This window comes from Anopheles aquasalis, chromosome 2, assembly GCF_943734665.1.
Source record: "Anopheles aquasalis chromosome 2, idAnoAquaMG_Q_19, whole genome shotgun sequence".
NCBI classification, from domain to species: Eukaryota; Metazoa; Arthropoda; class Insecta; order Diptera; family Culicidae; genus Anopheles; species Anopheles aquasalis.
In genome coordinates, this window is record NC_064877.1 from 60818147 (window position 1) to 60832650 (window position 14504).

The 14504-nt window shown below is 51.0% G+C and overlaps 3 protein-coding genes across 8 annotated transcripts in view; 1 reads left to right on the plus strand and 2 right to left on the minus strand.

Annotated features, from left to right (window-relative positions):
* Positions 1 to 2437, minus strand: part of LOC126569287 (ethanolaminephosphotransferase 1) — a 6499-nt gene extending 4062 nt beyond the window's left edge. For 3 of the 5 annotated variants that reach the window (XR_007607792.1, XR_007607791.1, XM_050226261.1), the window contains exon 1: positions 1266 to 2435. Coding sequence is in view for 3 of the 5 variants with exons in the window: in XM_050226261.1 (XP_050082218.1) it covers positions 1266 to 1322 (57 nt within the window). In the remaining 2 variants the exon portion in view is untranslated. Of the gene's footprint in view, positions 1 to 1265 lie in introns of all 5 variants that reach the window. The other 2 variants (XM_050226262.1, XM_050226263.1) reach the window with 1 other exon arrangement.
* Positions 2438 to 2864: 427 nt separating this feature from the next.
* Positions 2865 to 7726, minus strand: LOC126581398 (alpha-aminoadipic semialdehyde synthase, mitochondrial). Its single transcript, XM_050245012.1, has 6 exons — positions 7640 to 7726; positions 7281 to 7427; positions 5549 to 5878; positions 3515 to 5465; positions 3251 to 3436; positions 2865 to 3177 (listed from the first exon to the last, which is right to left on the minus strand). Exons 1-6 carry the CDS (start codon positions 7700 to 7702, stop codon positions 3062 to 3064), a joined length of 2793 nt encoding a protein of 930 aa, XP_050100969.1. The 5' UTR covers positions 7703 to 7726; the 3' UTR covers positions 2865 to 3061.
* Positions 7727 to 8728: 1002 nt separating this feature from the next.
* LOC126573334 (uncharacterized) lies at positions 8729 to 14453 on the plus strand. Of its 2 annotated transcripts, none has more exons than XM_050233355.1 (4): positions 8729 to 10031; positions 11859 to 12364; positions 12443 to 13162; positions 13238 to 14453. In XM_050233355.1, exons 1-4 carry the CDS (start codon positions 9906 to 9908, stop codon positions 13749 to 13751), a joined length of 1866 nt encoding a protein of 621 aa, XP_050089312.1. In that variant the 5' UTR covers positions 8729 to 9905; the 3' UTR covers positions 13752 to 14453. The 2 variants fall into 2 exon arrangements, with proteins under 2 accessions (XP_050089312.1, XP_050089313.1); XM_050233356.1 differs by lacking the exon at positions 8729 to 10031 and adding an exon at positions 11488 to 11587.
* Positions 14454 to 14504: the final 51 nt, after the last annotated feature.

A 14504-nucleotide genomic window follows, 5' to 3' on the forward strand; every position in this document is an offset into this window, starting at 1 on the left:
CGCCAACCGGCATCGTGCGCTCGTAACGAAGGTGCCTAGAATGAGGTCGTTCCCGCGAGGTAGCACAACAGTGATGCCGATTGTTTCGCATCAGGCCGTGTGGCAGCACAAAACAACGTTGTTGTTGTTTTTCCCCCCTTTTTCCAGCGCGCCATTCCAAGTCGTTCCGTCACCGCGGTTCGTACGATGTTCGCGGATTCACTCGCGGAATCTCCGGTTGGCGGGGTCCACGAAGACGGAAATGAGACGAATATTGCTTGATTTGAGAGGCAGCAATCCATCTCTTCCAGCGCCCGTTCTGAGTGGTTGTGAGGTAAAGAAGGGGGGGAGTGCAAAAAATAAATATGCAAGCTGACGACGCTGGCGTGCGGCAAAAAGCGATAATCACATTCACTTAGCGCGGAGGCCTGTTGTCGTAACAAGCCGGCTAGAATGAGAATCACATAAAGACGCGATGACCGGAGCTACATCATGCAGAGCCACCATTGCCATCTCAACACAATAAAGATGAACATGAGGATAAGGAATTTGGAATATAAGTCGCCGTGAAGAATCGAGTTCTTGAAAAGAACTTGTTCTGTAAGGTCATTACTGTATGAAAAGGGAGAACACCAACGGGCCGGTGCATGTGAACCCCCTCAACTCAACTTAATCGTTATGCCGCAATCGAATTGAGTGTCGATTGGGAGACGATCAAACTGGGACGTGCGGGTCCACGCATGGTACTCGTGGTTGGTTGCTCGTGGAGTCCAATTTATCTTAATCCATTGTTTCCATTTTTAGGGACTTTAACCCCGCATAACTGCCGCCATATATTAGGCTACGATTACGGTGCGGGATATTCCGACGACTTTCCTCCGATAAGACAAGCCGGGACTGCATTCTTATCGCGCTACCCACCCCCAATCATCTCCAATCACGCTATCCACGGCTCACAACAAGCGTGTATGGAGCTACGAACGTGTACGGTGTGTTGTGTAGTCGTCATCATCGTCGTCGTTGCTGCCGGTACCACTAGCTGTCGGGCGCGAGATCGTGCACAATAAATACGGTGCGGGTGAAAAGGGGTAATCCATTTGTTACGCTCACGCATACATACTGCTTCTATCAAGCATCCAGATACACACGGGAATACACATAAACAGATACAGAGGATCGCACCAGCATCCGAAAACTTGCACGAGAATCAGCTGACAAACAAGGCCGTGTCTGGCGGTCACTTATCACATCACCTCATACACCTTACTATTGCGCCTCGTTCTTACCTTGTACTTTTCGAACCCCTTAAGGTGGGCATCATTCAGGTATTTTATGCCGATCATCGTGCAGCCGCTTGTTGCGATCAGCACCGTTGAGTCAAACTCGCTGGGACCGAGCCCCGGTCTGTTCCGGTGGAGCTACTGCGTGGCGCACGTGGAACGCGCAGCCAATGATTAGCCTTTCGGGCACACGATCACGCACACACGCCCGCACGTACTCGTGTACACTAATTACCAAGCATAAGAGTGCACAGTCTGCGTCAGGAAGTCGGCGGGCATCCGATTCCGGTCTAGCGGATGCGTACGGTGTGGCGCCTCGCGATCAACTGAGGAGCGACCGTGTGGCCCACAATCAAACAACCCCACACGTCGGCCGGGGGGGCTGATACACATATATTGTAGGGCTCCAGAGCGAGAGCGTAACCGAAGGCAAGGGGTACCGTCGCCGATTGTCGAGATGCGCGATGATGATGCACACACTAATCCACGGTCGGGTTGGTGCGCCGTTCGGATGATGTTTCGTAGACCTCGGCTACGTCAACGCGGGGCAACATATTGATAAGGGCACCCGAAGCTAATTGCCGAGTATAGCCACAGGATGGCGGTGTCGTCACACTACACTGGCGATGAAATTTACGCGGCAACGTACTACGTGTGTCTAGGGGGTCTAGGGGGTCAGCTTGGGCCCACGATTTTTTCGGGCCCCACTTGTCACTAGCCACCGGGAGACCTTATCGCAGTTCCGGGTCCAGGACCTCACCACGATAGGAAACTTCGGCGCAGATTAGAAGCGACGACGCCAGTGCGATAGACCGCAACCCAAAGGAGGGGGGGTGATCTTCTTCTTTTAAGTAGCCGTGCGCCCTCTGGTGGAAAGTGCGTCAATTTTGGACAAAAGATCCTTGATAACACAACTGAACACTAACGACACTTCTGTCTGAAGAAATAACACTAAATAAATGGTGCAATTGCACGCAGTACAAGTCACAGTCCCGGGAGAAATAGGGCTACGGAACCTAATTGGCTTAACTGTATGCCGTGCCACCAGCTGGTCTTCCCACGAGCAGAACGGTGTCTACGAATGAACTAGCCCGAACTCCGTTCCGTTCCACTCGAAGGCTCGTAAGCGAGTAATGCGGTCGAGAACGAAGCCAGCAAACGGTTCGTTCTGCGATAAATGGTAGACAGCAGCCGCGTTGTGGTTGTCGCTTTTGCTCTGGCACACTCTGGCGCCGCGAGAGAGGAGCGCTGCAATCGAATGAATTCCGCTTGCATCGTGTGTCGATGGGGGTAGTTCGCAAAGGGAGGACTGATAAGAATTGCTTTTCTTTCGTTTTTTTCCCTAAACGAGTCATGTAGCTGCCTTCTCTTCAATAAACGAATGAACGCAGTGTAATGCTCTCTGCATGAAAGCGTATGAGCGTTTTTCTCTCGCGGTGCATGTGCATTTCGGTGCTGCTTGATGTACGCTAAAGGGAATTTTTATTCGCTAGCTCAGAACCTATATGAACATCACTGGAATGGCTACAACCGTATGAAAGCATTTCGTATTTCCATTCCTATTAAACAGATGAAAGAATCTCAAAGAAATATGAACATTGTCCGTTTTTTCTTAACTTATATTTTATTTTATGCATTATGTTTCTTCAAATTAAACAAAAACAGCAAACATAAAGTTAAACGCATGTCCTTCACATTGACGATCGGTTTGAGAATGTGGTAGAATGGGGGGGGGGGGGGGGGGCACTTTGTGACCAGATTTGTCTCTGTCAGGTAACGTTGACCCGCACTGCAATTCCGCTCTAGAGTGCCTTCGTTGTCGTCGTTGCCGTAAGACCTTCCTGTTCCAAACGGGCCAACATGGGCCGGTAGATGTCGGCCGTGAACGGAAGTACAACGCCACGCTGTTGGATTTCACCTGTGGGGGGACAAGTCAAATAGGAAATGTTAAGGTACCACAAAGAATAACGTGCTGATCACTGTGTACGTACCATCAATGATCATCTTAGCAGCAATTGCCGCCGGGAATCCGACCGTTTTAGCCATCGCCGAATGTCCACCTTGTGCCGCCGGTTGACCGTACACCACGAAGTTGATGCCCCGTTCTTCGCGCCTTCCATCACTCCAGCGAATCCCAACATCATGGCGCAGCACGATCAGATCGCGCTCGTTATCACCTGCACATGGAGCAAAGAGAGCAACACTTAAGAGACCAGCTTTTCAAGTACCTGACAAGCTATCCGAAGCTATCTTACCGAAGGCAAGTCTCTTCGAGAGAAAGTGACTGAGTGTATCAAGAGGCGAACCCATCTTCTCCACCGGGACGTTCTCCAACAAACCAAGCTCCTCGAGGCCATCGATTGGACCGACGCGCTCCGCCAGACGGTACTTGAGGTTCTCGATGAAGATGTCGCAATCGGCTAATCCCAACAGATTCACGATCAGCTGCCGCCACGTTAGCTCTGGTCCGTGCGGGTGCAACAGCGGGTGAGGGTTAGGATCAATCAATCCCAGTAACTGCATCGGTCGGATCGTATCCGAGAAGCCCTTATACCGGATGGTACCGCGGAGCAGCGTGTTGATGTTGGCCAACCCGTACAGCGATTTGTACTTGGTGGAGTCTCGGTTCGGGAAACCCTCCAGCGCAAATCCAGGCAAAAAGTCAAGCTCCCTCGGGGCGGACATAAGATCACCACCGCCCGAAATTTCCACCACCTGGCCCTTGCTTAAATACTTGGCGGCTGACAGTGTGTTGAGCAGGACACCGCGGGGCGACCAAGAGAACTTGTAACGCAACGGATTGTCCGAGTGTTCCGGTGCCGGGAGGCCACCGCAGAAGCTGACGAATGACTCGACCACTCCACCATTCTCCTGCACATCCTGAATGCACTCCAACGCCAGCAGATGATCGATACCGGGATCCAAACCGACCTCATTCATGATCGTTACACCCGCATCACGGGCAGCATCATGCAGAGCACTGATCTCATCGTTCACGTAGCTTGCCGTCACCAGGTGCGTACGCCCCGCGATGCAATGCTTGGCAATGAGACCGTGCAGAGAGTAGGGCAACAGAGAAATCACCACATCACTCTGCTCGCAAAGGTTCTGCAGATTTGCCGATTCGTCCTGAACGTTCACGTACACCGACTCCACGCCCTGATAGCGTTGGGCCAATCGATCCGCTTCCTCCTTGTACTGGGAAGCCACCTTAATGTTGACGCTCGACTCACGGTGCAGGTATTCCACGAGCGGTGCAGAAACGAATCCTGCCCCCAGCACCAGCACACGCTTCTTGCCGATGCTCGATCCTTCGGTCTTGTGGCGTGACCGGCTGTTCGATTCGCGCAGCTCGTTGATGTACTCGAAGGACGGAGTAAGCCGACCGTTGCTGCAGATGATCGCACCCTCCACCGGCTGGCAGAAGCTATGATCCTCGAGCGGTCGTGCCGCATCGCTCTGCAGAATATCCAAGGCGTACGGGTACAGCAGCTCGCCGAAGAAGTCGGTCGATTCGCGGGGCAGCTGCGTTGGCATGTTGTCGATCGAACAGACCAGCACGCCCGGTCCTTTGAAGCTTTTTTGGTCCTTATTCCGATCGGCATCGTACAGACAGAACGGAGTGTCGATCGTTGTACACTCGTTCATGAACTCGATCGAACCGCCCGGATCGGCCGAGATGTCACAGATGGCCAGCATCCGGTGGGGTAGCGCCGGTGAACCACGGCTCGTCGGCAGCCAGGGTGTGTTGGCCGGACGCAGCAAGTTCTTCGCGTCCGGAATTGTGATCAGCTTCGGTGCACCGACTGCCCAATAGATACCGTTCACAATGACCGAAGCGTACGGTGCAATGTTTTTGCTAAAGGTCGAAATGTATCGCTCCGGATACTGATCGTACTCGACCGGATCGAAGCCACCACCTTCGCGGCGCTCCAGATGATCGGAGCGGCTGACCTCGCAACCGTAGAGCTTGTTGGTGGAACCGTGCTCTGCCACCTTGCGCAGCATTTCCGGTGGTACGAACTCAATCGGCAGCTCCTGGAACACCTCCTGCGCACCCTGCGACACGTTGCCCGAACCAGTGAAGATGAACGTCAGGGGACCGATCGATTTTGGCATCATGCCGAGCGAAATCTCGTAGCCACAGTCACGCACCGCTTGCCGTGCCATCGACGAGTTACGATAGTTGTGAGCCGGGCCCACGTGCTGCGGATGAAAGCAAATCGCATCGAAAAACAAACAGCATCGTTCTACCGATAGAATGCCAGAATCAGACATGTGTAGCTTACCATGAATGGAGTGTGATGACCAAGGGCCAGCAACCGCAGCCCGAGTCCATGCAGGATATTGATCATTCCAGCAACACCGGCATACTTGCCAAACGCTACCAATCGTTGGCCATTCCGATCCATTAGCTTCTCGTAATCGATCAACCGAATGTTCTTCTCGAGACAGGCATCCAGCAGAGGCATGTTCGATTCCTGGGCCTTGATCGTGTGCGAGAAGAAGCAGTAGGTTTTCTGAGGGATCAGCGCATCGACCGGCACCTGCTTGACACCGAAGATCACTGAAGCTTCGCTAATATCTTCCTGTACCGTCGCACCGGCATTGAGGTAAGCCTATGGAACAAGAGTTGAATGTAGTAAATCGTTAATAAATTATATTAGCATTCTTCTCTAAGTATAGTGTGGTTATATTCCTCCTGTAACATATCGGAACTACGCAGCTCCCTGGAGGATCGTAAAAAAGTGGGACACAACAAATAAACAAATCCAGTCCTTCCCCTCCAATATGTAGTGCGTAGTAGTACTAGAGCCAAATGCAGCCCAAGCCGCGCAATAAGATGACGCACCATACGCACATGCTGGACAGGCTCTTCTTTATCAGTAGCGCCACGATCGCGTGTGCGTTGTTTGTGTTCCCCGTTGCAAGAATGTCAATCGCCTGACAAAAATCACCATTCACTGACTACGATAGGCATCGACTTCCCGCATTCAATGGTCAATTCATTGAGCATTATCACCAGTCAGCGCCGCCCTCATTACAAGCAGCAAAACGATCTGCTTGGAAACGGACAGAGAGACAACTGCTACGCCGCACAATCAGCGGGAGGTGTGTACCGTGACTTAAGCCGGCGGCCTACTCCTTATCAGCTCACGGTCCGAAGACCCGAGCGTCTGGCCAAGTGACGTATCTGGAGAAAAGGAAGCCTCTCTCCGTCACAGATAGCGATTGGCCATACCATTTTATCTTGTGTCCGTAGGCTACGGTTAGAGCAGTTGCCAACCACCGTCACAAACACTGTCTCGTCCTTATCGGGAGCGGAACGAGGCGATATCGAGCTTAATCAAATTGTACTAATAACATCATTTTCCGAACAGATAGCGATAAGTGAAGTGGCTATTAAAATACGAGCAGGAGCAGAGAAGTACGCGCCATTGGTCGCTTTCAAATTGACCATTTTGTTGCTCTTGAGTACTGAATGTAGCACAGAGAAGCACGTGTTCGTTGTGGTTGTGGGCAGCTTGATATGGCCTGGTTTTTACGAAGACATATCAGAGATCACTTTGCACTTGTTGCACTTGCATTAATGGTTGTGCAGCCTATCTGCTCCACTCATTGCTGCTTATCGCCATCTCTGCCAACGAAAGGGGCCCGCCACGAGCGGCCAATGGCTGGCAAGGTAAACAAGTCGAGCTACAACGCGAGGACATTCGAGGGCAGAAAAACCATTCCGCTCGGTATATTGCACTATTGCTTATGGCCACCGTTATCACACGATGCCTGTAGTGGCAAGAGCGCCCGGAGGTCGATAAGACCGTCGGCCATCTCAGACATTGACTTAGTCGTTAAACTGGTTTGCCTGAACTTCATCGATCTGGTTTCGCGGCGTACGTGGCTTACGTCGACGGTTATGTAACGTGGATGTAACGTGTTGTTAATGCGCGAAGATCGACATTACATTGTACGCGGATTCAACTAACCTCGCCAGTAATAATGCATAATACGGACAATTCTTACCTGCATCGGATAGGCTCGACGGTTGGAAGGTTGCACGATCACCTTTACGCCCTGTTTGATGAGCTTCTTGACCATCGCCGGCGGAAAAGAGGCCCGACGTTCCCATACCGATTGATCCTCACGCCGCAAGGCGATCACCTTCCCTGTCTGTTGACGAAAAGAAAACGGCACACCACATTAGACAGATCGCGCAGTGCGAAGATGTTGCTGGGCAACGTGTTTCGCTGACTCCTTATCAGGTTTCATCCCGTCCTTGGCAAACACTTGAATGAATCTCGGCACCCGCCGAACCGAAATCTCGGAACCGGCCGAACGGGATGGAAAAATACTGGGCACGCGATGGCGCACATTGGGCTTACATGTTTGCTGCGTGTAAACTGTCGCACTGATAAGTATTGACTACATTTTAAAATACGAAACATCTTAACGGTACGGCGGATGAAGCTAGACTGAGCTGTGTACTAGTGCGCCGGTTCGGCCGCCAGGGACAGGGACTTTACGTTTATCAGTGTCAGTATAGCGCAGGCCGAGCCGCATCTTGGAGATAGTTGAGTACGCCCATGGCTACAGGATCGGGTCGGATCGGGGGACATGCAGGAGGAACGCTGTACAGCCTCGTAGATCGGGTTTCTGCCGTGCTGAACTTGAAAGACGGCCAGCATTGCGTGATGTGCGATTGCTGCCTGTGCAGGAGTGTGTAGGGGAGTGCATTGATAACGAGAGCGCATTTGCTATACGACTGCACTTCACTTTCCTTTTTTGAAATTCCTTTCGGGCTGGAAACAACGTGGAGAATGTTCCGTAGTTCCGGGGCAAGGCAATCAGTAGGTTTTATTTATTTACTCAATTTTATAAAAATATTAAACTGGTTTTGTTTGGCGAAATCGCCATTGATAGCTAATGATCATATTTTTAAAGAAATTATACAGGTGGAAAAGTGTACAAGTTTACCTGCATGGTAAATGCGCTGTACACACAATCCAAGCAAGCGCTGTACACACAATCCTCCTCTAATTGAACACAGAGAAACCTGCAAATAATCTCGATACTTAAAACATTAAGTGGTACAACAGCGTACTGGACAATTTAACAAATTTTCCGAGCTGTTAATGCTCCGGTCAATTTATTTAGTTGGCGTGTTCTGCGACGCGATCATTACTATCGCCATTTCGTGAGCAGAAACCACCAAAAGCTCACGTTATCTCTCGAATCTTCCGGTGCGAATCTTTCGCGAAAAAACTCGTATCAAACCGCCAATTCAAATCAGCGCGCGCTGAAAGGAATCTATGGCACTGCAACGGCAAGCAAAGTCGACCGGTCTCCTATCTATCCGCAGCAGTGTAGTACCCGTTGCAGGGCCGAACTTTCCATTTGTTTTCCGAACGTTGGTTGGTTACGTGGGTCGGCTGGGCGACCAATCAGCGAGCTCCACAAAAGCCCGAGCAAACACAAACACGACCTCGCTCGACTTTCTTGCGTTTTGTGTCCAACAAAATCAGAAACAGAAAGAAAATCCAAACCTGAAGTGCGTGTGGCCCGCCTCGGAAAGTGCAACAAACCTCTTCGGTCGTCGGAGGACACGAGTGAAAGGATCAATTCGGTTCCGGTCCGCCCCAAAAGCCCCGTTATTTAGTTGTCTGTGCGCGCCTGCCTTTTTTCGTTCGTTCGTTCGTTCGTCGGAACACCCCGCCGTACCAGATTTCCGGAACCAGCCAGTGGAGTGGCCGTGACAAAACGGAGAAAAAACTCGTTCGTTCGTTGTCGATTGTCTGATAAGCGCTGGTAGAAGAAGTCCTCGTCGGATTCCGTCGCTGCGGTGGTTGACCCTGGCATGCAGGAAGTAGCAAAAGCCGTGACCCCCGCCCTTCGCTAGTGCATTACCAGCTCGCCAATTAGTGGTCTCCTCTGCCACTAAACCGTATCGGCCTCGGAGAGCCTGTTGGCAATTGTGGTCCCCGAACCAGACGGAAGGCAGCACGGCGGTTCTCGGCGAGAAACGGAGGAAAACATTGAGAGATACGGTTTTGTATCGCTAAAAATAGCACTTCAGGCCGTGGCCAGAAGGGAGAAAAAGCGTCGAAGTTTGCGTAAAAGTGACCCCCACCCGGGGCTTGGAAAGTGGAAACCCCCAGCCGATTCTGCTGACCAGAAGGGCGAAAACGCAAAACAAACATCACACCGGACCGGAGACAAAGGAGGCCCCGTCTTGAAGTCTCTTTTTTTTTTGTTAATCTAATCAGACACTTACAAGGGAGCGACTACTGCCATCGGAGAAACGAAACCAAAATTGACCGCAACAGTTCGCGAGATTTCCAGAGAGTTGTCGCCACCCTCCGCTCTCCGTGCCATCGTTGTGCAGGCGTAAAAATAACAAACATTAGACGGTCCGTGATAGCATAATTCACGCCCCCCAGCAAGTGGTAGTGGTGAGACGAACCAGCATCATCATCGTCACCGTAAACACGGATTGTGCTGCGCATTATTTGCGGTGTGTTTACAAGAGCGTCGTAAAGAGCCATCCGGAAGTCCAGTTCAGGCAGTTTGGCGATCCAGTCATCTGTGGCGACAGAAACAGCAGTAGCCGCGCTACCGGGACGAGGCAGATACACTCCAGAAGCATTCACGATGGACGTTACGTTGATCGTGAAGGCCTCGAACCAGCAGTGCGAGGACCTGACCATCAAATGTGAACCCTCCTGGACGATCCGCCGGCTGAAGGGCCACCTGACGGAGGTTTACCCAGGCAAACCGGTAAGCACGAAGCGCAAATTATATCCTTTATCGGCTTTCGATCCTTTTTTCTCATCGGGTTCATTAGGAATCGTGATCGGTATTCCACATTTTTCGAAGATCATCCCCTTTATTGGAGATTGGGATAGCGGGGACACGTGACTCTCGAGTGTGAATGTCTCGTCGAATGAGAAAACAAATTAATTCGATTTGATCGTGGCAAGCGTGGAACACTCAGCAGCAAGCATGGCGATGCAGGGAGGAGAGAACCGTGATGAGTAACGATCGCACGAAGGGTCACCTTCGTTCCTTGATCGGTTTCCCTGTACAAGTATTGAGATAATTGCTCAACACATCATAACAGGCGAAGGGAGATAGTTGTAGGTTTGGTGGGTGGTGTAAGGTGTGAGTACTCGGTACGGCCACGTACTGCGTGTCTTCTCTGTAATGGAACCAGTTGTGCAAATCACAGTTGTTTGGTTTTTGCTGTGTTTTTGTTGTTGTTGTCCCTCGCACTGCTGTACCATGGCCACAGCTGCGGTGATGAGAACGGTTCTTCTTTTTTGTCTTCTCCGTTGGATGACGTGGTTCTCAGCGGCCAACATTCTCGCTTGGCAATGGCGACGTTTGGGCCACATCTGCAACCCAAACTGCGGGCCAAAGATTGCATCATTTGTACGGACGGCATATGGGGCCGTCGCGACGCTTTATTGATTAGCAGTTGTTCTCCGCCAACAGCTGACCTCGCTACACTAAAATAATTCATCGTTTTAGGGAATCTAACGAAACATTAGTCTGTTTTTAAAATGTTCTAAGCTCAATGAAATATATTCCAGGTGTCGGAACCTTACGTGATCGATGAAAATATTATTCTGGATTGGTTCGGCCACTCTTCTTTGTCATACTGCTGAGAAGATGCTAGTCCATGAAAGGAGAATGTCTATTGTGCTGTTCACCACCTTCCGCTGTGAATGAACCCAAAGCTAAGAAATAACGAGGACGAACATTTGCAAAACGAAGAATCATTTGATGGAAGCGAATGGATTGGATTGTTGGACTTGGACCAAGCCCTGCGTTTGTGTTCGCAACATCGTTCGCATGATAATGTGTCAGTGGTTGCTCGATTAAATTCTCCAGCTCCGTATATTAAATGCTCGTTTGCAACGGGGCACGGGGCAGACAGACCACATGTCGATGTCACCAGCGGCAACCCGAAAGGTCCTATACGGTCGCACAATCTGCATCGCTTTTTTTCCATTGATATGGGCTCCCTTTTTTCTTTAAATTATTTATGAAACCCACCACGGGCCATCCAACGCGAATGAACCATCCTCCTTATAGGTTTCGTCGTTTGCGTTGGTGGTCGTTGTGTTGGGAAGTGATAAGAGAAAAGCCCCCTCTGAACAGGGCAGCAACTTGGGACCGCGGGAGACGGGAACAGTTGGCAAATTGTTTACCAAATATGATAAGCATACAGGCGAGCGTAGCAGGCGGTGTGCAACGGGAGCTTCGCTACGAGACTACAGGCCTCCCGGGGAATATCCCGTTCATTTTAGTGGTCAATCCGCTGAGATTCGGTAGGTCTGTTAGGAGCGTGTAGTAAAGTTAAACCAGAAGACCGTTTTTTTAAGTCGGTTTGCGATAGAAATAGAAGTGGCTCTCCAGGGTGTGCACGGCAAACAGTGTTGCTCTTATCGCAATCGCTGCGTTTCGTTGTTGGACCACGTCAGCGCTAGTCCTCACCAATACGTTCAGTTTAATGTGTTTAACGTAATTTAACTAAATCATGAGTATTCTTATTAAAATTCAAACGGTGCCTGATGTTTTTCTTCTTCTTTCTTCATACAGAGTACGGATGAACAGAAGCTGATCTACTCAGGCCAGCTGCTTAGCGACAGCGTGGTACTGAAAGATGTGCTCCGACAGTACGAGGGCCAACAAGCGCACACAGTGCACCTAGTTTTCACTCCAAAGAATCACTATTACGGCAGCAACACCAACGGTAGCAGCACAAGCACCAGTGGCCCAAGCAAATCCTCTACTGCGGGCAGGATGTCGACGAGTCAGAATCAGGGCACAAGCAGCAGCAGCAGCAGCAGCAGCGCAGTACCCAGTAATGGACCGTCGAGTGATGCTGCTACCCAATCAGCGATTGCTCGGGAACGTGATACTGAACTGGAACAGCAACTAGCAAGCTCGCTTTCAGCCAGCGATCGAGAAGGGTTGCGACAACGCATCACACGGCCTGCACTAAGGACGCTCCCAGGTCCGCCCGCCTTCATGCAGGAAACGGCTGCCCTGCAGAACCTGGTACAGCAATCATACATGCAGTACCTTAACCAATACATCAATTTGTAAGTTTCCCTCTTATCCCCACATCGGTCATATCGGTCATGTTTCACTAATGTGAACCCTCCTGTTTCTCCCCTCAGGTTAAATGCCGGACAAAACAATGTTAGTGCACTCTATTCCCCGTCAGGTGTTTTACCACCGCTGGGTACGGGAGCTGCATCATTGCAAACGTTTACCGGTTCCTCGGACAACGTGGCGACAGTTCCTACGGTTCCCATCAACCATATGGCACCGGTGGCCATCTCGGGCCTTCCTACGGCTTACTATCCCTGCATGATGCCATCGGGGAGCAGCATCCCAACGGCAATGGGAGCTACCGGATCGTTCATTGCACCGACATCACTTTCCACCAGTCCATCGCTTGCGGCCGGCTCGTCAGCGACGGCCACACCAACAGCAACACCTGTTCAAACACCATTTTCGGCACCGGCTGGCCCAAGCTCTTCATCTAGTGCCACACATTCCGACTCTAGTTCGCCGGCACCTCTTGCAACAGGCGGTGAGACGTCGGCGAATACTGCAGCAACAGCAGCAGCAGTCGCGCCAGCAGCCGGTCAGGGTGGCGAACAGGAGGCGGTTGCTGGTGGAGAGGTACCTGCTGGAGGTGCTGCAGCTGCAGTACCGGTTGCCCGCGCTGCACGACGATTCCCGAACATCGTGGTCGAAGAGCAAGACAACAACGATTGGCTGGATGTCTTCTTCAGCATGTGCCGCGTTCTTATCCTGATGACGGTCATTTACCTTTACTCTTCGCCCATGCGCTGCCTCACCGTGCTCGTGATTGGCGTGATGCTGTATCTGTAAGTCGCCCTCAAAGATGTTTCCTCTGTATAGCTAAAATTAAATAATGTTTCGTTTGCGGATGGGATTTGCAGGAAAAAGCATTTCGATCGCATCTATCAGGCAGTGGACCGGCGAGTCACGAATGCCCAACAACCAGCTGCTGCTGCTGCTGCTGTTGCTGCTGCGGCTGCTGTGCCAGGTGTTCAGCAGAACAACGTACCTGAGGCACCGTTACTGCAACAGAATGCACCGGACATGGGAGAGCATACGCCGGCCACCGTAGCACCATCAGCCGAAGAGAACAATCAACCGGAACGTGCCGCCGGAACTGATGCATCGTCAAGTGGCAGTAGCAGCACCGGTAGCCGGCCAACCTTGCCTCATCCTCGCACAGAGCTTGCAGCCAGTGGCAACAACCGGGCTGCAGAGGTACCGGTAGCCCCAGAACAGCGAGAGCCCGCTGGCACTGAGGTGACGGCGCCAAACAATATGGAAGAGGTGGCCGCCGAAGGCCAACGAATGACGTTCAACGATATGACGTCTTTCCTGGGCACACTGGTGATTACGTTTTTCACCTCCATCATCCCGGATACGCCGGCTGCCTAAAGAGCCGCTGATGGCAAACCGTGATGGTTCTGTACAGATTGGCAAAATATCGCGCCCGCGACCATTCCAGAGGAAGGGCGCCGTGTGCGACACGTGTGCGATTGTGCCTCACGTCTTGAAGACACTCGCAAACACTTTGTTGTTTCGTTTTTAATTTTGTTCCGGCCCTACCTGTACCTCCCCACCCCCATCCCCTGCACTGTGTCCGGTGTCCTTTGTAATCCGTTTTCTGCTTAATGTTATGTACACCTAACATGTAGAGATATGCATAATTATATTTTGCTAGCCATGTGCGTTCAATGGATGTAAGTCAGTAATGTACACGTTTCAAACAATTATGCGTTTGGAACGCCATAACTGTTTCGTTCGATTTCGTTGGCCATGCGGACAGATTTTCAAATTCACCCCCTTTTTCGTGTTAAGGATTACGACCCGTGCTATCTGTAGTGAGCGCGTTTCCCGCTGGAACGGAGAAGTGCGATATGACGGTAGCGGTTGATGGTGCTGAATGTGAATTACAAAAAAATGCAAAAAAAAAAAAAATAACAATGATCTACCACGTTTATGTTAGATGTTAGGACAGATTAAGGAGAAAACGGAGTTGATGGCTTTAATGTAAGTGTAACATACGTGTAGGGATGGATAGTTGATCGTTAGGATCGTGTCGTTAAACTAAAATAAAAATATTCTCCCACAAATGAACTGCAGCATAGAGGAATCCTTGGTCCCTTCTTTCGGATCTGGTCATCTGTT

Bases quoted from the DNA above. Each gene is read 5' to 3' on its own strand.
- LOC126581398 (XM_050245012.1), bottom strand. From the start codon at position 7,702: ATGTTTCGTATTTTAAAATGTAGTCAATACTTATCAGTGCGACAGTTT. The intron at 5,879-7,280 runs GTAAGAATTGTC...CTTGTTCCATAG, and splicing joins GTCGAGCCTATCCGATGCAG to GCTTACCTCAATGCCGGTGC. The intron at 5,466-5,548 runs GTAAGCTACACA...TTTCATCCGCAG, and splicing joins GTCATCACACTCCATTCATG to CACGTGGGCCCGGCTCACAA.
- LOC126573334 (XM_050233355.1), top strand. From the start codon at position 9,906: ATGGACGTTACGTTGATCGTGAAGGCCTCGAACCAGCAGTGCGAGGAC. The intron at 10,032-11,858 runs GTAAGCACGAAG...TTCTTCATACAG, and splicing joins AGGTTTACCCAGGCAAACCG to AGTACGGATGAACAGAAGCT. The intron at 12,365-12,442 runs GTAAGTTTCCCT...TTCTCCCCTCAG, and splicing joins CTTAACCAATACATCAATTT to GTTAAATGCCGGACAAAACA.